Source organism: Patagioenas fasciata, chromosome 1 (assembly GCF_037038585.1).
Source record: "Patagioenas fasciata isolate bPatFas1 chromosome 1, bPatFas1.hap1, whole genome shotgun sequence".
NCBI lineage: Eukaryota > Metazoa > Chordata > Aves > Columbiformes > Columbidae > Patagioenas > Patagioenas fasciata.
Window position 1 is genome coordinate 60989898 of NC_092520.1, and position 26272 is coordinate 61016169.

Below are 26272 nucleotides of genomic sequence, written 5' to 3' on the forward strand. Positions count from 1 at the left end.
GAGCACTTGTTTGTTCAGCTAAAAGGAACCCCCTTCATGCTCCTTTTGGGTTTGCTCAGTCAACTGGTTTGTGCAACAGTGGCAGAGGCACACTGGAAATGTGCACCCATTCATTGTGATTACACAGACAGAAGCAAATGTACGTTGTCTGCGATGGGAGATGGGAGGGGAAAGGAGATGAATGGTTCCCATGGGTAAGAGGACAGTTAGGTTTATTTGGGATTTTTTTGTGGTTGCTTTTTTTTTTTTCTTTAAATTTTGTTGCTCTTTTTGTATGTTTTTTATTTTTTCTCTTTTTTGTTGATTTTTTGTTGTTGTTTTGTTTTGCCTTTTTTTTTTTTTTTTTTTTTTTTTTTGCTATGTCATGGAATCATAGCAGTCATTCCTCTAATAGAAACTGACAGGACGTAAAAGACAGAACTATCAGATGAACACACACAATGACTAGAAATATATTGACAGAGAAAAGACTTAATTTAGCTTTGAGAAACCGTCCCAAAAATAAAATCCTGTATTAACAAGTGCAAAAAACAAACAAAAAGGAAACTCCAAACATTAAAACACAGTGTATAAAATGGTGTGAGAAAGTTAAGTCACCATACAGCCTTTTAGTCAATAAAAAGCTGTGTTCATGTGTCCTTGTTGTTTGGGTAGTGGCCCATTCTTTTCATTTTACCCAAAAGGTCATTCAAGGAGAGATCTGAGGGTAAAGCTCTCAGTCGTTGCTATTTTTGACTGTAGTCATTTGGGCCTGTTGTGTTTCTATCATATAAGATGAATCCTTTCTTTTATTCCTCATTGGTTGAATTATCTTCCAAAGTTGTTATGACTCCAAAGCCCAGTCCTGTTGAGTTCTGTGCTGCTGAGACTGTAAGTACTGTATGTAAGAGAATTAATACAAGAACGCACAGTTTAAGTCTGCTGTTACACAGTCTGGATGCTGATGAAACTGTGAGTGACGTCCTGTGACACGTTGCTGAGCCACTTGTTTTTATAGTCCCTTTGGATTGATGATCTGATAATAGTCCCCATCTGACATCACAGCATTCTGGTTCTGCATTGGTTGGATAGTTTTCATAGAGCCCTGTAGGGTAAACACAAGAAAATTAAACACCACCCACAAAATGACTGGTAGAAGTTGGTAGGTCAAAGAAACAGTTGATAGTTTAGCCTAAGCTATCAAATCCACATCTTTGGATTAGCCTGGGGCCCTCAAAACACATGCATTTTGAACAGTTAGAGCTTTTGAAGGGATATGTGTCATCTAACAGGAAGTAACATCAAAAGATCATTCAATACAAGTGTGACACTGAGCATGGTTGTGCTAAGAAATGGCATTAAAAAGTAAATATTGATGTTTGAATAACGTCGATATTTGAATTCTTCCTTTTGGGGAAGTAACAACTGATGATGAAGTAACAACTAATCAAACTGGACATTTCCATGCAAGTGTGTACCAGTAATGTCACTGCCCATGAAAAGATAGGCATTAAACAAGAAGTAATAGATACACTGACAGTATTGAAAATATTGTCAAACCAGTAGAGGTCCAACAGCTTCACAGGAACAGCTTCCAAATAGAGGTGTTCAGTGCCTACTTGTTTACCCTACCTCAGATGAGTTCTTTCAGCTGGAATGTTCTCTTTGGCATATCCCAGAGTTGAGAATAATCTTTCCGTGCCATACAATAATTGGGTCTCTTGATGTTTCTGACTATACATCTAGGCTATTTCTGCTTTTAGGACTTTACTGAGTTACTCATCCTGATCTGATTATGAATTTTTGAACAGTTAGAAGAACTCTGTCTTTTCCAAAAGACACAACTGTATTTTTGTATATTGTCAGTACTGTCTACATTGCTATATAGGGGAGTAAAGTAACCAGAGTGTTCTGTTTACTTCTCACGTATCTTCTTTTCTGATAAAAGAGACTAATTTAGCTGATTTAGCTAATGATCAAATGAAATAATATTTAACATAATCGACAAATACCTTTTTACCATTTAAACTGATCTTGGAATAAATTTTGCAGTAAATAATTGTGCTACGATAGAGCTAAGTTTTACTAGAAAACAAAACAAAACAAAACTCTCTGTGTTAGAATATTCAGATTAAGGTTTTGAAAGCAACTACATAATTTCTATAATTTATAGATTAACTTTGCTTCTTGGAACAAGAATTACATTTTGTCTAAACTATCATAGCAATGGTATTACTTTCAAAAAGCAATGCCTACAAGTTTAGGCGCAACATAACTTATGTTCAGGGACCAGACTGCCTGTCATTTGTGAATAACCTGTAAAGAGTAGCAGCACACCTTAAAATAAGACAAAACTGAACTCTTTCCTTCCTACCTCCATAATATTGATCTGCAGCTAAACAAAAAGTGCATTAGGTATTCTGAGCATGTTAAAATGCAGATTAAATCTAGACTGGCACTTTTTTACACAGCTGACACAACAGTCTACTATTCATGAGTCTAAGTAAAGTTGCATCCATTTTTGGATTAAAACAAGTTTTTTTAAGCTACAGGAATTAGAGCATATTGTTTAATTTTCTATAAAGTCAAGGTTTACTCAGTAGGAAATCAGGCCAGTTTTGCATCTATGCATTCAGATACTTAAGGCAGTGTACTAATGCTTGAAAACTGTTTATTCTCCCTCAGATCATCATCGAATGTACTGCATGTTTTTTAAGAATTTTTTTTTGTATTTTGGAACTTGTAGACAGTTGTTTATTGCAGGTATGATAAAAAAATCTTATTGTTAATGGCATATTTTCTGAGAGCTATCCTTTGGTTTGTGTGCATCAGTGTGTGCTTTTAAACATGGTAACATACAGAAAGTGCCTCCCAAAGCAGGTAACTACATGCTCTGTTTTGTGACTGCAGTAGCTCAAACTATTAGTGGTAATTGAAGGGACACAGAGAATGGTTAATGCTTTGATCCCACTGAAGCTTGTTTACTATTCAAACAGTATTTCCTGCTTGTTATAGGAAAACTCAGACTACCTTTTAAATCAAAACCTACATATACAAGTTGGCAATCAAAAGGTATTTAAATAGTTCATGTGCACTCACTAAATTATAAATAAATTGAAGGCAACTCCACATTAAAAGCTGTATTGAACTTGTTCCTTAATGCAAAATTACATTTCCTCTTTGTTGCATTTCAGCAATTGCATTTAGGTTTTGAATTTGCAGTTACATATTTAATAATTAACTACAGAATGACTATTAATATGACATTTGTGGAACATTTAGATAAATTCAGTGAGAGCTTTTGTACCAAAATAATAAAATTTCACAATTGTGCTTCACCATATACTTGTTTGTGGCCATGAGGATCTGTTTTGGCCCCTTGGATCTAACCAATCAGTCTGCTCTGTCAGAGGATTACAAACCTGTGATTTACCAGAAACCCTGGAAAGATGTCTACATCAGCCTTAAAAAAAAAAAAAAAAAACACCAAACAAAAAACATGGGGAAACAAATCCTATTTTGCTCTTTTAGGAAGATATTTTATATGGACACAGAGTTTGGGTTAAGGAATAGAAAGGAAACCTTTACCCACCAAACCATCAAGGCTTCTGTTTTCCTCTTCTGTCTTTGTAGTTCAGTTCATAGACACCATTACTCTGTCTTACTTGGATGGTCAATAATTATATTTCTGAGATTAACTTACTAACTGTTACTGGCTCAAACCCTACTTTGCTTTTCACTTTTTACTTAAAATTCTCCACTCTGGATCTCCATTTCCCAACTTTTCTCAGCACTCATCTATATTTCACCAGCAGAAAACTTAGTCCATACTGAAGTTCTTGGACGCTGATCTTAATCAAGGGTCTAGAATTTGCCAGGATGCTTTTTGTATCAAACCACTCTCCAGACAGATATACTATCACTCGCAAAGGTAATTTAAAAGCTATCTCTTTGCTTTGTAACCGGATACTTTTTTCACATGCAGATAACATTTTGATGATCAGCACAGCAGCTATAGCTGTAGGCAGTGTGTGTTACTAATGCTGATGCAAGAATTAAGGCTACTCATTTGACTAGAGATTATGTTAATAGACACATGACTGTAGATAAATCCCATGTATCCTGCTCAGCTGAATCATACTGAAAGAAAAAGGAATGACAGCATAAGCATTGTATTCACTTTGTGCAGAAGCAGCTTTTGGGGAAAACCAGCAAACCGCAAAGATGTTCTTGTACAAAAATTAAAATCACATCAACTGTCTGGGGATGCATAGTCTGCTGACCAGGTAGATTACCTGCTAACTCAGATAATGCTGTTGTTACTGCCTGAGCACTTGGATTTCTTTTGCACAGGATACAGTGTGCAAAAGAGTTAGTTGCATTTCCACATCTCACCCCAGCACTGTGTAGGATGCATCATATTTCTAGCTGGATCTGTATCTGTAGCAGTTGGTCTGGTTTGGCCTGCTGCTTGTTTTCTTTGCTACAGAAAGAAATGGCTATGGACTTACAGTATTCTGCATATTCCAGTCACCATCAAAGGAAACTGGTCTGGTTGATATATTTGTTGTTGTGGTTAGATAAGTGTTTCGGAAAGTCACAGAAATAGAAGAAGAAACCAGATAAGTGGTATGCTTATACCACTGGTATGCTAATACCAGAAGGTTCAAATGCTCCATTTTATTGTAAAGCACAAAGTAAATAATGTCTGCCGAGAGTGATCCATCCAGCAGTGACATCATTGTATCAGTGAATGCCAACACTCTGCATGACATTTCTCTTTCTGAAGATTTATTTCTGAGATTTCAATATTATCATTTTCCAACTGCAGACGGTAAGAGAACACATCAGATATTATATGACTAGATTTCACTGCTTGCTTACAACTGATATGGAAGCCAGCTCTCTTAGATCTTATCCAGATGGTCCTCTCAATTTCTAAATTGCTGTGTCTGTGACACATTATGATGCTGCTGTTTAGACATGTATTTTATACTCTTGATTTTATAAAAAGTAATAAAATGAAATGTAGAAGAAGGCTTAAAGATAAATAAATTATTATTTAGTCAAATAGATTATTATTAAACTGGTGCATAAGGCTGTTCAGCTCTTTTGAGAAGGCTAATTTCCATTTCAGACTCCATTCCAGTTGTTGGATGAGATCTGGGTTGATGTATTTCAATTTTGTTTTACCACTATATGTTGGTGACTATTTCAGATAATCACCTCTGGAACTTTGTCCTGAGTGTATGCGTTTCTTCACCAAGTATGGATTTATTTTCCCTAACATATATACAGTACTAATTTCCTCCTGCTGATATAAATCAGCATTATCCCTGTAAAACTGACTGACCTGCTGCAAGTCAGAAAAATAAGCAAACAATGAACCTTTTTACCTCTGTTATGTTGAGATGCAAGACAAGGGTGGGATAACTTCCTTCTGGCAATCATTTGGCTTTCCCCACTCTGTCTCTAGTTTCGTTTCTATTATGTACAAATTTTGATCAAAAGGATTTTCTATTTAGATATAATAGAAAAAGAAAGGGTCATACCTGTCTACATGCTATGTTGCCATAGGAAGTTCAGAGATATCAACAAGTTAATTGCCTGGGGTGATTTTGTAAGAGAACATTTGCAGTTGATAAGCCTTCATTCATGGGAAAGCCCCAATATTAAAGACTAGAAGTACATTGAACTCCAAAAGTTGAGCTATTTAGTTGGCAGATTCTGCTGCAAAACCATGTCAAATTTTCCTTGTAAGCAGATGCATAGCTAGTAACGAATTAACCATGCTTGTCAAACATAAATGGGATTTGTCTTCCTCTGCGTGTTAGCTTAATATTTTGATATCTTGGATGTACTAAGAAATGTAGGCAGGAGGGAAATAACACATTATTATGAGTTATTTTTAGAGTAAGAATTTGGATCTAGGACATATATTCCTTGGAGTTTGCCAAGAACAACATAAAGTGGATTGAATTCAGAGATTTTGTCTTCTTGAATTGTTCTACAAATAAAAAATAGATTGTGATGCATTCTAGATATCACATTTTCTCAAATTTTTTCAAATTGCACTAAAATAAGGATATCTGTTTTGAAACAGACACTCTATAGCTAAACATGCTGGTGAAACCCAGCCACGCATCTGCCCCTTGAGAAGTAGCTACAGTTAAAAGAATTGTTGCCAATAGTTTTGTTGACCTTTTGTAGTCAAGAAATCCTTGGTGAAAATTCTCTGTACTAATTCTCACTACATCCTTAGAAACATTAGTGTGTGCAATGAAGTAAGACTGACAGTTTCCTTTCTGGTGAATACTCTAAAGGAGGAGGAATTTCTGAGGAAGGGCTACTTTGCATAGATCACATAAGCATAGGTTAGCAATATTTGATGAAAAATGGTGTATGGGAGAATATTCACACCATGTGTTCCAAGCAACTGAGATGTTAATGGGAACACATGCATTTAGGACCCTAAATTAATATGAACTGAATGGAAAGATGTGATTCGAAGCACCTGAATCACCTGTACTCTCACCTCTCCCCTTTGTTTCTTGTTCTACATTGAAAGTATCATTTAAGAGTATCAGAGGTCTATTCAGCACAGGAGCTCAGACAAATTCTATTCACCTCTTGGTGGCAGCAGACTGATGACACTGTCCTTCGGAAATGCCAGAGCATGCCATGCTGGTTTTGGAAGAAGATAATGCAACACATCTCTGCCTTATTGTTGCTCACTATACAGCCTTCCTTTCCTTCACAGAGAAACTCAAGTTCTCCGTTAAATCCCCTAACATCTATTGTACATGTAAAGAACGTGAGCATGTGGTTGGGATTTCCTACCTAATATTTGCTGCTGGGTGATGGCCTTGTTATGCCACAAGGCACAAAGGGACCATAAGTCTTGGTCAATAGAAAGAATGTCTTTAATAACACCGGGAGCCCTCTAAATTGCTCCAGACTTGGCAGTTTGCGGACTGTTCTCCCAGCAGTTAGAATAGGCCATGTCTGTTTTAACAAGTAGTTTTGGGGAAAAGGAGATGTGTATAATCAAACACTTGGTCCTGTCACCCCTGAATGCACTTGAGGGGTTTTTACGTTTCTAGCTCTAGTCTCATTCTGCAGACCAGATGTGCACTAGCAGTTGGGCTGTGTTAGGTATGGACCTGAAGCACATCTCCTAGTTTAGTTTCATCCAGAGGAACCCAGTTTGTATCCTCCAAGAACTCTCCCCAGCTCAAGTCACACAGCAAGGGGTATGAATGGGAGATTTGCTTCAGAAGTACACCCCTGAACTAGGTTGCTAATGTGGACACAACTGGAGTGTTGGTGTTGATGGCATATTCTGGCTCCTCAGGGAAGGGCCATGTGTGTAGAGGAGAGGTAATCTCTTCTGTCCTGTCTTTGGGCATCTCTGCTGCTCAATTGGTGGAAACTGATGTCCCATGTTTTCTCAGTTGAGCCAACTGGAGGCCTGAATGGATAGTTTTGGCTGTGAAGAAAACATTTATGTCCTCTGCATCCTCTCCCTGTCTCCTTTGGGAGATGGCAGCAAGCCAAACAGAAGTAGTTCATGGTCTGGACCAGTTGCCAGGCCAGTTGCTTGCCCACATTACTTTGGAAGGCATGGGAAAGCAGTTGTGAAGTATTAGCAGTCTCTTCCCAGAGCATCTGTGAAAGAAATCTTTCACATCTTCCATTCACACTTGGGAAAAAAGGAAAAGATGGCTACGCCTACAAAAGAAAACAGCTCCAGTAATATGCAGACTGTTTTCATAGGAATCACAACGAAAAATCTTGATGTGGAACTTTGCATGGGACTCATTCATTGTACTTTGCCATGTTTGTGTGTATGTATGCCTAAATACTATTATTATCTCCCTTAAATAACATTTTGTTTTGCATGGAACATTCTAGACATCTCAGCTGCTGAAAGTAACATTAGATGAAACCACTGGAAACTTTAATCATATGGATGTAACCTCCAAAGGTCTAAACTGAAAGTAACCATTCAGTTTCAATGAATATGAAAAACAGTATGTTCCAGAACTTCTTTCCTCCTGTTTCCTAGAATAAAGTGGGGAGAGGGGAACACAATATTCTTTCTAGCTAACTGCATGTCTCCATAATCAGAATCACACTGTGATTCTGATTGTTCTGATTAATCTCCCAAGTACTTTCTTCTGCGCTGCAGTTGTCTTGCGTTCTCACATGCATTTCTACAAAAGACAAGTTCTGGTGATACACAACTAACGTAGCATCCCCTCTTATTTTCCTGCTATCTGCTCTCATTAGAGGTAATCAAGTGAGACATTCTCAAGCTAGAATACTTCTTACCATTATACCAGTCCTTCAGGACATATTCTAAACTACATATTTTCTTTTTTTTTTTTCTTTTCGTTTTTGTTTTTCTTTTATACAGACTTTGACCTTGAGAATATCCTGCCCTGAAAGAAAAAAAGAAAAAAGCATGTGGGTTCCCTGTCCCCTGGTGCCACCATGCCCTTGATTTCAGCAGGAGTGTGGTGGTGAGGGAAGGCAGCAGCTCGGTACCACTGCAACAGTTCCCAACACTGCTGGTGACATGAAGCCACACCAGCCCCTTATTTACTTACAACTGGAAAATGGCATGTAATGTTGATATGGGCATCCTGCACTCTATGATATGGATGACATGAAATAAAACCAGCTGTCACCAGTACACCTTTTTCTTTTACTTGTTTTCTGCAGCATATTGAAATGTTTTATAGAAATCAATCCTCTATCTTTCCATTAACCTGAATCTCTACTGGACCTTAGAAGAAATAGTCTGTTACCATGGAGAGGAGGAAAGGAAACTCTTATTATAGAAATATTGCTTCTAAAACATTATTAAAGAAAATCAGAATCCACAGATTCTTGACATTTCTGAGGAATAAAACACCCTATAAGCAGAGAAGCTACTTTTTTTTTTTTCTCCAGACAATATTTTATAATTAACAGTGTTCCTTAGCTAGCCAGCTACTCTTTCATTAGTTTCATGGGGGGAAAAATAAAATAATTCAGTTCCTGCTGGATTTCTCTGAAAATGTAAGTCAAAATTTAAAAAAAGGACCTGTAGCATTTCTGTCTGTGGGATATCATCGGAGTCAGGAACAGCAGAGGTACTCAAACCCAATTTAAATGAGTGACGGGCTGTGGCAAAATACCATTTGTGAGGAATCCCTGAACATGAAGTTTGCTCCTGCTGTGTTTTCTGTAGCAGAGCTCAATGGTGACCAGCTTCACAGTGAACTTGTGTCGAATGGAGACACCAGACAACCAACTATAACACCTAAATATCAAATAGAAATATCTTTGACTTGACTATTCTGATTTTTACCAACGAATTTCACCCACCCCAGGAAAAGCAGGATCAAAAACTAGAAATCCCAGAACGTGTCTGCCAGACAGAAGTCATAGAAAGTGCAGAGGGAGAAGGGGTCCCTCAAGACATGGGCAACCTGCTTTCAGTTGCTTTTCTGCAAAAGGAGTTCAAGTTGCCTGTGAAGTCACAAGCTATGCTGTGGTATTTTGGCTGCTGTTGAACTCACTCCTCTTTGCATGAAACAATTCTGCTTTCTTTAAGTTGCAGAGAAGTGTAATTCTTTAGTCTCACAGCAGGCATTAGTCTAATTTCTCATGGTTTAGTGTCAGAAAATGCTCTTACAATGAGTCACTGATTAATAAGAGGGTGGCAATGGGCCTGTATTCCAGACAAAGTTTGATTTGCAGGCTTGCAGCTTTCCTCAGCATCTTCACCTCCACACAACTGCCCAGTGTCAGCATGATGACTCCTATGAGTCCTTGTACACAATCTCTGTTCTGCTAATGCTGAAGGTCTTGACTCAAGTGGACACAAAGTTGAACAAAGTATTAGCAAACTGCTGAGGTCATCCTGATTTTAAGTGTCTGCGATAAGGCCTTGGTGACTAAGAGCAGCTACAGCAAATTGAGCCAGCACTGTTAGTGGGGTGTAGAAAGCCAGTCGGCTCATCGTGTCCAGCTGTGTATTTAGGCTGCATCAAATAGCTCTCAGCTCTACTGGCTACACCAGATCTTCAGTGACTCTAGTGAGAGCTTAGTCACAGAGTTTATATGTAGATACCCACACTACTATTATCTGCAGTAAAATTAGTTTAATCCTCCCCTAAATCTGCTTTTCATCCTAAACTCAGAGCTCTTGACTGTCAGTAATCTTTGCAAAGTCATCCATTTTGTGTGTTTTAGGAATTAATTTAGACTTGGAGAAGAGGTGGATATGTGATTCTCTGAAATTATTACTAAGATTTTTTTTTGTTGTTTGTTCTTTGCCATCTTGTGTGTGTGTTAAGTGTGCACACAATTGCCTATACATACACATAAACACACATATAAATTGTATATATGTTGTAAATAAAAATGTCCTAAGTCACTTCAACCTTTACTACCTGATTTCAAACCGGAAAATAATGCTCATCTGCTTACTCTGCATGCATATTAGAAGGCTATTAATGTTTAAGAAATGCATTGAAGTGGAGTGATAAGCACCATTACTTTATTGATGACTACTAAACTGTAACTCATCTTACATTTCATTATATTGTCTTTTGCATATGTCTGGATATTGCTTAATTGTGTGCAATAGGCTTAATCTTCTAGAAAAATACAGTAAATATCTTGCTACCAGAACCCCTCTCAATCATAATGCAGAGTATTAGGTGAAGTGATTTGCCATAAACATTATGCCTGCCTCTGAGATGGTATAGAGTATTTGCAGAATTTTATATTTTACTCTGGTTTAAGTAACTTACATTGGGCAGTTCATTTAACACCAAGTTCACTTAGTACCAGTGCAGCCATAATTTAAGGTGGAGGATATCTAATTTCAGGTATTTGGACAAGGCTGTCAAATGATCTAAGTGTTCAAATGCCTTTTTACTGTTTTACTGCGTAAGTTGCCTAAATATCTTCAAGATCCTCAGATGATAACCTAGACACCAGAAATCTGCAGATAACAATGTTATAAGCTGAAATTTTGTGTGGATGACTCCCAGCCAGTCCTCAAAAAAGTATCAGCGGTATCTGAGATGAACTAAAGTATTTCTTGCTTACCATGTCCTCTCTGGTTGGATCATTCTGGAATAGTCTTTCAAGAAGAACAGAATATAAGAGGAACCAAACTATTTTATCAATCAATGCATAGACCTATATTAGGAATATCTTTTAAAATTAAAATACTCACAGAATGTGACAAGACTCAAGAACAGACCAAAGGAGCAGTTCTTCACAGGTAAACAACTGATTCTCAAAATTCTTCACTAGTGAAAGACCTTTCCTTAGACATTTACCTTCCAAGAGCTGCTGCACAGTTTTGAATGCAATGCCTTAGATTCTTCATTTATTTGACATAATAATGCAGGTGAACAAAGGTGAATATACTAAAAGCTGGACTTGCCTTTTTGTTTCTGAATATTGCATGACAGAGACCCTATTTTCTCTGACTACTGCATGACACAGAGCAACAAAAATCCTTCACCAAATTATTAAGCGTAAAAAACCAGCAGAACAAATTTTGTCTAGTGATTTTGTTTTGTAAAGTTAATGACTGCGGCAAGCTGTAGAATAAATGTGCATTACTAAATCTGGACTCACATCCTAGCACCTCTGACAAATCTTTATGATGAGGAATACCTTCAGGCACTCAGAACTAATGGAAGGAACATTATCCACACTCTCCTCCATATTTAGACTTACAAAAACAGGTGAAATTAGCATTTCTATACTATACCTGTACAGATGAAACTTGATAGTCCTCCATAGATGACATCATCATTGTCTGGTAATATAAAGGGACACCTCGTCTGAACCTCCAAACAGTATTGCTTGCAAGGAATTCTGTTGCTGCAGCGAAACTGTGTGACTTCAAAATACTGGGAACAGAGCCAGGCTTTGTAGACAGTCTGGAAAAAGAGAAGAACCAGAAGTATAGATGGATGACAATAGCACTGCCATTCTTAGAAGAACATACTGTCCTGCACACCTGTATTAACACTGCTTCTGGAAGCAAATTTTGAGCGAATATCACCTGGGTAGAACATACTCTTTTGACTATCTTCCCACTTCAGAAATGAAAACTCCAATCAAGTCATTAAAAAGCAACAGGTAGTCAGGACTAGGCTTGTACTATTATTTTATATTCGTTTGTGAAGAGGTATGTCTCTTAAATTCACCTTTTTATTAGACATATGCACACATGCCACATACCCCTGCCCCCATACCTTATTATATACAAACTAAGAACATAACCTTATTTGAAGCTGGTCTGGGGAAAATCTTATAAAACTAAGTACAAGAAGGAGTTTAAGACCCGGATCAGGGCAGCTCTGCTCTTTATATAATCTAGAGCTAAGCTATCAGGTTGCAATAGATGGTGCTGCTTCCCTTCAAATAAAACCTTATCCAGTCCACAGCATTAAAACACACATTAGTGTTCCTGAACACCAACAGCTGTAGACTAGGGGATAAATCTGCAACAGTGAGGACCAACGTCTATGTTTAGGAGCTAAAAGGAACACATTAAGATGCTGTCATCTGATGCTGTGTAGCTGTAGTTGCAGGGCTTGTGATTATTACAATTATTACCATCATTTAAACAGAAAAGCCAAATAAGCATGTTGATTTTAGTTTCTTTTGCTATTTTCTTCTGAGCAATGGTCTTTGTCATAAGAATTAAACTAGCCATTTGTATCTAGAAATGTTTCACATGTGATCATACAAAAATAGATTGGATGCCAGGCTATGAAGATGTTGAAAAGCCTGTTTGACTGAGTACAGAGAAATTTGCACATTTCCCATTTTATTTTCCACTTATCTGTTTTGAAGTACATTACTTGCTCACTAGATACTTGTTGTCTAGGTTGTTATATAACAACATTTTCCTTTTTGTATTCGTTCAGAATATTTGAAAACCTTAGTAACTACCTTTCCTTTATCACAGGCTGAAAATCAATAGAGTCAGCTGTTTATTTTCCTTCTTCCTAGACCTGTTTCTAACAAAAAAAAAAAGAAACTTAGAATAAATTTTTAAACACTGGAAAGTCAGAAGCTGACATCTGAAAGAAGAAACCTAGCTGAGGTTTGTTTTGATGTCAGCATGCTTCATCCCATCCGTTATAATTTTATTAGTGTCAATAGCAGCTTAAATTGTACAATTAATTTTGGTGTATTAGTCCCAAAACTAAAAAACTTCCATCTTAGTTTGTTTGCAATGTTGGCAGGTACGGGTAAGGTTTCTGGGCGATAACATGAGGACTTTATCACTAATATATCATTTGTGATTATCTCTTTGTAGTAGCCTTTGCCTACTTCATTCTGTAGAACATGATTATTTTTTTTCATTACAAATTCAATTTTAATTGCTTATAAATGTTTTTTATCCACAGTAAATGATTAATCAGAAGGAAGACTAGGTAATGTGTGTACTTTTTGTTCTTAAATAAACTACTAAACAGCAAGCGGTTTTCCCACTGTGACTATATCCCCTACCATATTTTTAATGCTTCAGTTGCTGTATTGATACTTGCAACAATAAAAGAAATAAAGTAATTATTTTTCTATTTTTAATTAGTCAGTGATCATAGCCTCTTGTTTGGAGACAGGAACACTGGGCCTGATAACAGATAAATATTCACAAATGTTACTTCCTGTTCACTCACACTGTAGACCTGTTTAGTATGAACCCACATGTTCTTTTCATAGAATAAATCTAAGAGTAGTAAGTTGGTTTATGAATCATATTTGAAAGTGTACCTCAGTTTATAGGAAGTGTATTGAACAGCTTACCATACATGGTAACAAGAAAATGAGCAAACCCATATATCTACTTTAGCAGGGCTGGAAATAAATGTTTATTCAAGAGCAGAAGTAAATAATGTAATCATAGGCTTCTGTGAACATTCTCATGTATCCAGTCTCAGTTTGTACACATCATCTCCCTGCTTTGATTCACAACTCCTTAGCTTTGATTCAAAATGGCATTTAAACTCTTGTCCATATTTTTAAAGAATACACCTGTTCCAGAGATCTATTTCTCAAACAAATGCCTCCCTTTCTGTAGCCTTTTTACTACAGCCTTTTTTAACCTTGTCTGCAATCTACATTGAGATTCTTAATATGCTGGTCCCATTTTGCTGTTTTGACCAGTGAGGCTGCATGGAAAGATTTTGAGAGTTCTGTCTGGATATGTACTTAGGTCATATCCCACTTCAGGGTGAGTTGCTGATACCTATCACCCTTCTTACCCCCATGCTCGGATTTCTTCAAAAGAATCTTCAGGTTTCTAGGACAAGATAGCTCGGCAAAACAGTCTAAGATGTCCAAGAAGTAGTAGATAAAATCCTCACGGCATGCTGAAAACTAGCCTAGAATATAAGAGATTATAATCTTCAGCCTTTCCCACAAACGTCCTTCATTTTTCCAGGTCATTTTCAGGCCTGAGAACTGGCATGAAAGAATCTGAGTATCTGGAGGAGTGAACATCATGGAAAAGCACCGATTTAGCACTTTAACAATTTTTCTCTTTTTTAAAGGACATCGACGACTAAACCAAACATTTATAATCACAATAAATGCTCCTCTTAAAAAATAATGCATATAAACCACTTCAAATTACTAGTTACACTCTATTAATATTTCCCTGTGTCAATTTCATTGTCTCAATGAAAAAGATGGAAGGTGGATTTGATGAGAAGACCATGTCTTAAGTATCCAGAGGTAGGGAAAACCCTCTAGATTCCATGAAGTAAAGTTTTCTAGAGAAAAATTCTTGCTTCTTGAAAACATGAACCTTCTCAAGTTTCATGGCAATAAAACAAATGCCTTGGGCTACATTTCAAGGAAAGCAAAGAGGGGATGTGACAGCAGTAGATGGGGCTTTCGCTTTATTGTAATCTTAATTAAAGAAAACAAAACTAAAACTAACTCCCAACATGAACTGAACTAGTTACGAGTCATAAGCCGTAAGATCAGGAAAGATATACAAAATATATAAAAAATATAAGAATACACAACTATCAACAGCTTTTGAAGACATAAGGAAATCCATTGATTTTTTCTTTTTAATCAGAACTTAGAAGATAAAAGTATCATTTTTATTAATAGATACCTTGTGAATTTAAATCAAGCCACCAAAAACAACACTAATGCACAACATAGATTATATATTTCTTAACTTTACAATTTCTGCTACATATTATGAGCTTTTATATATGTTTCACCCATATAATGCATAAAAATAATTAAAATGGGCTTGTGTTTTCAGCTGGTATGGGAGATGATTAGAACATTCAAAAAATCTTAGTTGTTAATAGAAATATGTCAGATTGATCTCAAAAAATGGAAAAAAAAAAACCAACCATGTTTTCCAGATATTTTTGTTTTGTTTTGTTGTTGTTTGTTTGTTTTTCCCAGGGGAAAGAACTCAGGTATATTGGATTATTGATGCAATATGGCAACAACATACCTACAGTAAATCACTATATATAAATAAATATATCTGGGGTTTTTTTGCCATCAACAGAACTTTAGGCACTCTGTATTTGAAAGAGAGAGAATCCTGGCTATTAGACAAGACACTATGCTGGAAAGATAATATCACATAAGAATAAAATCACCTTTCATATACAGAAACATAACTACAAAATCTCAGAATGGTTTAGTGGTAATTTTGCTCACCTAAATAAATTAAAACTACACTGCCTTGTACCTGTAGGAAAAACAAATAAAAATTACACTTTCAAAAAAAGTGAACCAATCAATGCTGCCTTTAATACTTATATTCATACGCATGAGTGCCTAGCTAGAATGATCATCATAAAAATATTCTTGGTATTTGAAAACTTATTAATAATATAATTATAAAAGTATTAAAAATTAGGTGGATAAATACATTAATTGACATTCATTTTACTTATACTGTACAAGATTTGACCCAATGTCTGGAAGCAGAAAAAATATTTCATTACTTCAGTGACCAGGAATCCAACACAAATAACCTGCTTCAGTGACTCAAGGAATGAACACTTCACAAAGAAACCAGACACTAAACTGCATTTGCATGTAAAATCATTACAGACAATAAATGGATTCAGAACTAAAGGGAAGAAAGTGAGGGTGGTGTGTGGAGAATTTTAAGAAACTGAAACAGCACAGTGTGTACTTTTTCTTTCAGGAAGAACACTTATTTTTGTCTCTGTGGGGAACAGCAGTCCAGATATTGTCTCTTTTTAGGATATTCTGTGGCTTATATCACACATGAGGTTAGACAGCATCTCAGAGTTCTTCTTTCTGGTCTTGAAAGGCAATCAGACAGACCTATTAGGTACTACAGCTGCAATATTTGCCTGGAGAGGGGGCAATATCTGCTTCCCATGATGTGTACAGTATCACCAGGTAGAACAATGGCTTGGCTGACCACATCCCTGGTCATTACACTTGCTGACTTGCAACTGGCTGCACAACGGCACAAAATTAGTTTTCATTGTATGAGCAGTATTTACTAAGACTGCAAAAATGATGGGAAGATAAAGTTGTATTTACTATGCATATATGCTCACAGTTTTTCTCCCTCTCACTCTCATTCTTGCTCACCCATACATGCACAATACATGTGATTATAAATCACCTAATTCTTGCCAAAACAGATTCAGTACAAAGCCTGAATCATCTGAGCCACACTACATGAGATGTGTCAGTAGAGTAGAATGGAAAAGCTCAATCAGTTTCATTCTCTGTGGCTGCCAATTCTTCATAGTTTTCAAGAGATGAATTCAGCTCTATTCTGTCCCTTCCTCCATTATTCCTGACTGCCATTCCCATCACAGTTCTTAATGAACAGTGTGAAATTTCCAAGAAATACTTTTTATAGCTATTCTCCATTAAAGTGACTTTTTTTTTTTTTCACTCAAAAAAAGTTACTAGCTGAGTTGTCAAAATAATAATACAGAAGGGAACCTCAAAATAATCCAATAGCTCTTACTGTGTAGTTGTGGAGGAAAATAAAGTAGGAAGACAGAAGTCACAACAGAAACTCTCTCTTAAAATCGTAAATCTTCTGAATGAAACTAAATTTTAACTGCATTGCACCAATGCTTTATAGTATGAAAATGAAGTCTTCAAAAAGAGAACAACTTAATAATTTCATCTACCAGTCAAAAAGGACGAGACCTCTCATGACTCTGTTCACTATATTTTCAACCGCATCAGGAAATTGTACCTTATTGGAATAAAGGAATCAACAATATTGCCTTGAGAAAGTGTAATATGATTCCAGCTCAACTTCTCCAGGAGCTTGTGAGTATTTTAAGCTAAATTTGCAGTCTTTCTGTATACTAAGGAGTACCTCAGGCTGTGATCGACTAATCAATGGATTTTCCGAGAATATCCGTGGAATAATTTGTTACAGCATTAATAAAAAAAAAAAAAAATAGTCCAGATTGCAGAATAGTGCTGAGGTCTTCAAGTTTTGATGTGTTATACCCCAGTGGTCTCTAGTCCATGCTGACTCATTGACAACAACAGTGGATAAGCTATGTATGGAGAGCAAAATCCTTCTTTTCCTGTCAGCCTCAATTTTAGCATATGATTTTCTGTTGCCAAAAGGTAACCTTAAGGATTCTCGTATGCAAAATACTGGCTCTATGCAATAGGTGACATCTATTTCACATGTCTAATCTCTGTTTGATTCATGGAGTTATGAATGTATGAACTATTTAAAGGCATTATATGTGCATTTAAAGTTAGAGCATATGTTTAAATCCCATGTTTTCATTTTTTTTGAGCCTGGGTGAATTGTTATCTCTGTCTGGTATTCTGTGACATTGCCACAATCAAAAATGTTCCGTCTTCTATAGAGTTTCCATCTAAATCTTTCTCTGATGATTTTTTAAAGTACCTACTTCGGCCTAATGTCCTTTACCTCTTTTTAGTTTGTTTTAGTATCCCACAACCTGAAAGGGTAGGGTCATCAGGTATATTAGGAAGTTAAAAATACAGTAGTTCTCCACATGAGCTGAGATGTCAACAACAGAGTTGGAGAAAAGCTACTGGTGAAGGTTGGAAAACCTTTTAAGTCTTAGCTTAATCAAATAAATTTATCCACTCATCTACTCAGAACTGTGCCTAAACATTGGCCAGACAAAGATGAATATATTCAAGAACATACACAGGAAATAAGGGGACAAGATCTTAATGTAATTATAGGTTTCATATCAGCAATGAGGGACCTCAGAAGAGCATGTCTAGCTCTTCCTGTGGTAAAGCTTTGCCATAAAATTCACTTTAAATCTTACGTATGCTTCACAGCAGAGAAGTAATAGCTACTGTCATCTGCCAGCTAACACACTGCCTGTGCAGTACATTCTCTAAAAGGCTTTTTATATTTGGATCACCAGGGTATTATGTGTTGGTTTGAGTGACAGTGCATCTTGTTCGAGAAACACTTGGGTCAATCTCAGTGCCTGCTTTGTGCATCAGGACCTGAAATATCATGTTGTACAAGCAGAGATGTCTTTTAGATAGCTTACAAGTGTATTTTATATAGACTACACAACCAAAACATAGACAGCTAACTGGTACAAGATCTGATTAAATCTGACAAAGGTAGTGTTACAAATGTGAACTCCCCCAGGAACTTCGTCAGTTTTGAGCAGTAAGGGCTCTCTGACTTCAGGAAAACTGTATTTTGCATGAGTACTATGGAATAAAAATCAGCTCTTACAGAGAACCTTCTGTCCATGAGAGTTGCAGGACTACTGGTGGTGTTTCTCTTCTGCCAGCCATTGTTCCCACTACTGTTCTGAGACTATGGTCAGGTTCAGGGTAGGTCTGGCTAAGCACACAATCATGCAGCAATAGTGACCAGATAGGAGGGATCAATCCTCCATAATGTATATTTACCAACGAGAGACAGAGGTACCATGAGGGCAATAAATGTTCCTCATTACATGCAGGAGAAAGCACATAACAAGGGAGTTTCAAATATGTGAGTTACTGAAAATAAGATATTTCACAGGAATAGGCTTTCGATGGACAAAAGTTTTTTGTTGTTGCTTTCTTTTGTTGGATTTGTTTCTAAGTTATCATTTTCATTTTATTTCAACACTATCAAAATAAAACAATTTTGACCAGGGAAATATTTTTATTTGTACAGTCAAGCACTGCTCATAAAAACATTCATTTAAATACACATCACTTTTGCATTAATATTGACTTAAAGCTATTCTGCTTTGTGGAGAAGTTACTTTGCACATGCACATACACCCACTCCCACCTTTTTTTTTTTTTTTTTTTACCCCCGGGCCTTTCTAATCTCAGTTTTGATTCTTTAAAAATCTGACCCAGAATGAACACAAATTTATAATCTGAGCTCCCTGTAGAACAGACATTATGCTATTTTCCAGTTATTCCATTCTGCATGCATTTTTAAAATTCCTTGTGTTAAAAGACTGCACCAGGAAATTAGAATGTCTGTTTCATATTATGAAAACTTATGCCTGAAATTTACAGTAATTTGGGAACAAACACATCAGTCTGGTGGTTATTTTAAACTTTGATTTTATTTATATTTTATTAAAATGAATGCTTTCTGTATCTGTGTGGATAGAATATAATAAGATAAATACTTTAATATTTATCCAGATCTTAATGCCAGTGAATACAAACTATTGTATTAAGAGACAAAAACTTGTAGTGTTTCCTAAATGATGGCATATTAAATAGGTGAACTTGTTTCTTTCCCTTTTTTCCTTATTCTACGAATAATTTCATTTGAAAGATACACATGCTTTTTTATTTGAAGACAGAGGAGAAGTAAACCAAAGTTGAAATTTATTTGCCAGAACATTTTTGATCTTCAGCTCATATATTTCGTAACAAGATTTCTTTTCACCAAATACAAATGACAAGAATGAGGACTGCTCTGCTCACATCTTTGTTGTTTAAATTGGAAAAGAAAATCAGAAAGATGCAAATATGCCAGCTCTTAATATAAATATGTTTCTTTGATTATGGAGAAATTACTGCAGAGGAGGTGGCATCAGTGTCTCACTGTCACTTTAGTAATCTCAAATAGAAATCAGACACAGATATAGAAGACATTTATAATGTTCCTATCTGCCAAAATATATTAAGCTTCTGCAAGGACCAGATGTTGTGCAAAAACCAGATCCACCAGTCCTATCTTTCTGGTGATTAGCGAACCAATCAACTGCGGTCATCATGATGATTACTTCAATCTTCTTTTATAATAACCTAAAACCTGAACATATAATCTGTATTAGAATTTAGTCCTAGCTCTTACTTAATATTGCAAAGAAACTTTCTTTTGAAGATCATAAACATCCCTTTGGGTGAGCTTAAGGGAAATTGAAAATTAAATAACTCATTGAAGAAATAAGTAGTCTGGTAAAAAGTAAAAAAGGGGCACTAGCTTTTGATTTTGTGAGCTTAATAGTACTCCATCTAATCAGGTACGGAATTAAAAGGCTTGAATGACTGAAATAAAACAAATGAATAACCCTTAAAGTGTCTGATCACCTTCCCTGAAAGATCTTGGGACCACTGACTTCAAGTCAATTCGCAATGGGCAGGGACTCGTTTTGAAGTTTTCCAATCTGTTCTAAAAATACATTTGCATTCATGAGCCAAGCAACCTGTCAAGGCTGAAACGTCTTTGTGTTCAACTCTACTCTCCATCACCTTTAAAGTGATGGCAGTCTATCTAAATCAGAACATGACATTACTCAGAAGTTTGTTACTGCTGACTACCAGTGTATTCAGGAGGCCAGGACGGTGTTTCTTTCTATATTTGCTGCTTCCTCAAATTAAGGAACTGATTTGGAATTAAAATATCTTTAAGCAGACGATCTATTCAGCTTCAATGTTCAGTTTTTGTCTTTGTCATGCAGACCAAAAAGTACTCTGTCTAAATCCAAACAAGCATCTGAAAATTCAGTAAATGATATGACAAAAGCTAAAGATAAGGAGCCAATGAATCCAGGAGAAATAAGAAAACTAAAACACCAGATATAAGACAAATGCTTCAGAACCTGAAATATATTCAAAAAACAGAAAAACCCTCCAGAACTCATAATAATGGAAGGAGCCTGTGGTAGTGTAGATTCTATTAATGATATCATATGTATTACTGATGTAAGTTTACTTTAATCATGGTAACTTGAAACTGATTAAAGGGACATTATTGTATTGTAAACTATCTAGAGACAGAGCAGACTGGTCTCACTCTTTTCTCCAGACATTTTTGGATGCAGTCACAGGACCAGAGATGCTGTTGCACTATTCTACATTACTACACTCAATGTCCTCAAGTTGAGCTACCTCTTGCCCTTACATTTTATGTACAGATTGATAGAAAGACCTCAGAGTCTTTGAATTGAAGGGAGACATCCAGATATCCAAAGAGGGCGAGGCCTGAGCTTAAAAGTAGCTTCCAAGGAAAGGAAAGAGGACCCCATTCTCACAGGTTTTTGTTTGTTTGTTTGATTGATTGACTGTTTGTTTGTTTGTTTGTTTGTTTGTTTTCCTCATACATCTCTGGTTTGAGGCCACACAGGTGCATCAAAAGCTGGCTTGAGCCCAAGCAGCCAAACCTTGCCTGGATGGAGATATATATGACGGGATATATATGACATTGCAATCAGAGCCATGAGAGCTTGTGGTCATACATTCAACAAATCATGTTTTCTGGGAGAGCACAATAAGGTCTCTGGAGAGTTCACCAATAAGTGCAACCAAGAGCAGGTGGCCCAAGTGTGGAACTTCTCCGGTCTGGTGTGGCTCTACAAGGGACTATAAATTTGCCACAGCAGAATGAAGCTCGTTATCACAAGAGATTACAGAGCAACAGGACAACATACCTTTTGCCATGTCACCTGCCAGTCTAGTGGTCAGCAGCATAGAGACTACAACACAATCTTCTCACCACTGATTTCCCGGAAGAGTTTGAAGCATCAAGTATCTATTTAAGGATGTGTGCAAACTGCAGTGAGGCCCACAGTGACAGCTCATGTCTATAAGCTCAGTATTAAGATCTCTTACATCATATAATACAGTATTCATGAGACTTCAAGTTTTTAATCACTTTAGGAGGCCTGTGTGACTTTTTTTGTTTGTTTTAGTTTTCTGTTTCTCTGTATAATGTTACCATAATATAGTTTCAGAAATCTCTTGAAAGCTAGTCTCACCAACATACAAACCCCATGACATCTCTGAAGTTTATACTTCATCAGCAGGCTCATAGATCATTGGCTGTATTTGAAGTTTTCTTTTTATATATTAACCCTCCCACTACTGGGTTTACCTTGAAGAGAATTTGAGGTATACTTTTGATCCTTTCTACTAAATTTACTGCTGTATAAAAATAAGTAAAATAAATTCAAGATATATAGGACTCTCTTCAGATATTGAATCACTACAGTTATATACTATGCCATACATGTAGACAGAGATGGCTGATTCAGTTGATCACAAAATTAAGTCTCTGTCAGGTAAACTCTCCCCCATTAAGAGCAATTTTGGAAGCAGAGATTATTCCCAGATATTCTTGCTGACATTCAGAGGCTAAGTGGAATGTTTCAAGCACTATTAACACTAGAAATGCTTATTCAAATACCTAGATTTATCAGGTTTTGCCACCTAAAATACTTCTTTTATATATTCTGAACTTGTAATGGCTCTTTACCACTTTAAGCCACTTAATCTTGATAATTGGTCAATTCAAAGAAACAAATAGAAAGATGAAATATTGAAGTGCAGTTCCATTGAAGACAAGATAGATTTATGACTTTGGTCTAATTTTGTATTCTGGACCAGGAGTCATGTCCTATACAGGGTGGAAGAAGGGCTCCATGGGGCTCTCCGCAGAAGAGTATGATATAGGCATCACTTTGAGAAAGCTTCAATCTCAGGACATAAGATTTGAGACTTGGTAGTAGAAAATAAGCCTCAAGAGCTTTTGGGTGATGGGGTTAGTGCACATTTATGAGCTACTACTAGTGATGTCTGCAGTCTTGAAGAGCTCATAGACTGCCGGGTCATTCACTGATTTTGCAACAGTGAGGCTGCAATCAAATAGTGGGTGCAGGGCTCAAAGCTGCTAAGCAAGCATGCAAATAAAAACATTAACTTTCGGTATCTCTGAAACAGAGAATCTCACTAAACTTTCTGACAGAATTTATAAAAGCTTCTAGTTTGTTTATGTGGGGCACATTTTCTTCACTCAGTTGCCAAGAAGATGTGAATAACACAGTTCTTTTCATTTCCTCCATATTTCCATTCTTTCTTTTCCCCCTTTCTTATCCTGCATTTCCAAAATGCAAATGCCGGTTTACATTTCCCTATCCTTTTCTGTGTTATCTGTGGTCTAACTTGCTCTCATGGCTGGATGCCTGACACTTGGAAGGAAAAAACAGGCCTAATTCCTCCAAACCTTGTGGTGCTTCCAGTGTTTCCAGAGAAGACCCAGGAATGTCTCAGTGATTCCATCCTGAAAGGGCCACTTTTCAGCATTACTATACAATTCTGCAGAAGAAACAGATGATTTTAATAATATATAACGTATGCTTTTTGTCTTCAAAGTGCCTAATACTGGGATCAGTTCTGCATACCTAGTCCATGGAAAAAGATTTTGTTTTATGATAGACTCAGGGGCTAGCTGAGGTAGAAATTACAAGACAGGTCACATTAGGCACCACTTTCAGTTAACATAAAAAAAGCCTTTTCTAGTTGTACGCGACACTACTCTGTGAGTACCCACACTAGCAGTTATCTCCAGAAATAAAAACAGACCTTGTTTTCCCGTTACCAGACCTCCATCATCTTCAAGAATATCAAATCTAAAATATATGTTTTCATGTGAAATATCAAAAAGTTTTCACTTTTTGATGCAGTATCTTCATGAGATATTCAATAAAACACTATATCCTAATGTGCAGTGTTTGCTACAAAATTCTACTTCTACTCCTTCGTTGATGGGTATGCAACAATTACATCCAAAAAGATACTGTGTCCTCCACAGTGATATTGTAGAAAAGTGACACACAGATGAAAAAATATGAACTTGTAATGAATGCACTAAATCATACCACATTATTTTTATGGCATTATATGCATTTAACTTTACCATCACAATAGCATGTTTGTCCTCTCCTTCTTTTCATAAAGGATTGTCTGAGTTATACAAAACTGGTATTCCTGCAAGCTGTTGTAAAAGGAACTTCTTTATCTCTGAACAGAGTGTTGTTTGCTGTCAGGTTTTCAAATATTTACTTCACTGCAGTTTTTCTTGGATGATGTCATGTGCTACATGGGGTCAAGTCTGAATGCTACTATCTGCTGACACATCTAACAATTTGCATAGGTCAGTTACATCAGGAAAAATATCAAGATGCAGAGTTTTGTCCTTCAAACTTACTTCCATTTGTTGTTGCTACAGCTTGTTCAGCAAACAGAAGACAATGTTGGAAGACTACCAAAGAGCCTGATAGTAAAACACCAAGTCTGCCACCAAAAATTATACAGTCTCTCATTAAGAAAAGTTAAGAACTTAGATGGGTTGAGAGTAGAAAATCTGCTACTTAATATTTCAGAATGATTCCTGAGTCATCCAGAGACTCTCTGACAAGTAAGACACAAAGATATTTGGAAGCTAATAAGTTGATTAAAGTAATATTTCAAAGTGAAATAATGAAACAAACTGTAAATGGCCATATGAGGAGGGCTAACCAGCCTGATTTCTGCAAAGGTAAATTCTCTCTCTAATGAATTACAATTCTTTCAAAGCACACAAGTGAAAATGTGATCCCAGTGAAAATTTATTTAATCCTTCAAAAATCCATTAACAAACACTCTAAAAAAGGTACTCAACAAATTGAATCATTATTGTTTGAGAGTAGTATACAGTCATGTTTATGAACTAGGTAAGTACAAACAAAAGAAGGAAAAAAACAATCAATTTTCATCAGTACAAAAGGTTAAAAGCAAGGTGTCTCAGGTTTTTATATATGATATATTTTGCTTAGTAATGCATTAATGCATTAGAAAGAAGGCTAAACAACAAGAAAACAAGTGTATAGAAAGAAAAAAGGTTAATCAAGTACAAAAAATAAGAAAATAAAGTTCAGCTGAACTGAAAACTTGCTGAATACAGTGAGAAGTTAAGTGCTGGAGAACTGAAAGAAATGAAACTTTGTGAAGGAAATTTGAACTCCTTGTATACCATAAGGGATTTTACATTTAGTGTATGAGTCCAGGAAAATAATCTGGATCTTGCTGTTCAGTGAGCTCTGCACAGTTACAGCCAGAAAAGACAAGTGGATGTGCAAACGCTGGGAAATGAGGTAGAAGCAGTCTCCTGCATCGCCAGTGCCACACACTCACTTTGAATACTCTTCCCAGAAACGGATAATACACCTTGAAAGGGAGGCACAAAATTAGAGAAAAATGGACAGCATTTCCATCATTGGGACTTCTGAAGAAAGGCTGAAAGACCGAGTTTTAAAACATCAGAAAGGAGATGGTGGCAGGGAAAGATCTAAAAAATGATGAGTGTTGTAGAGAAGAGGGACAATTTTCTGATGTCCTTGTTTTATGTCCCAGAAGCAGGGGGCAAAGAAATAATAAAAATGAAAAGTTTCAGTTTTGAAATATTTTTTTCCCTATACTGCTTAGACTTGGCAGTCACACAGTAACGTTTTCTTGAGAACAAGAAACTGAGATTCAGAAAATGATCTTTCTAAGGTAAGGCCGTTCCTTTGTATAGTTAATAGATGAAAAAAGATTTTTGAAGTCCTTCATGAAGCAAAACTGTTCCCACCTTGGATACTTAAAATGCAGGCACACAAAAGATGTCTTGGATACCTTATAGTGCTAACAGAAGGAGTACTAGTATAAATATAACAAAAGTCTTTAAGCAAATCACTTTCAGATTTAATGATTAGGAAATAGCTGTGCTGTTACTGATTCTGAAATTTCTGGCTTCTTCCTAGGCAAGGTCTATTGCTGACTACTGTGGAAACAAGATAGTGGCTTATTGATAAAGTCCTGCAAATGACAGCTGTCCTGTGGACAGTTGCCTTCTAGAGAATTACTCCTAATTTCAGTGGTTGACAACACTGAATAAATCACGTGCCAGTTTCATTGATGTGTGCCTGAAGCACACGACAAGTTCAGAAGGCTTCATGAGCTTCTACTCCTTGTTGACCAAGCACTGGACACTCATATT

The 26272-nt window shown here is 36.5% G+C and overlaps 1 protein-coding gene across 1 annotated transcript in view; it reads right to left on the reverse strand.

The window, feature by feature from the left end:
* Positions 1 to 405: 405 nt before the first annotated feature.
* Positions 406 to 26272, reverse strand: part of NALF1 (NALCN channel auxiliary factor 1) — a 472983-nt gene continuing 447116 nt past the window's right edge. Inside the window, exons 2-3 of the mRNA XM_065829670.2 lie at positions 11765 to 11936; positions 406 to 1084 (exon numbers count right to left, since the gene is read on the reverse strand). Coding sequence (XP_065685742.1) covers positions 789 to 1084; positions 11765 to 11936 — 468 coding nt within the window. The 3' untranslated portion in view covers positions 406 to 788. The remainder of the gene's footprint in view (positions 1085 to 11764; positions 11937 to 26272) is intronic.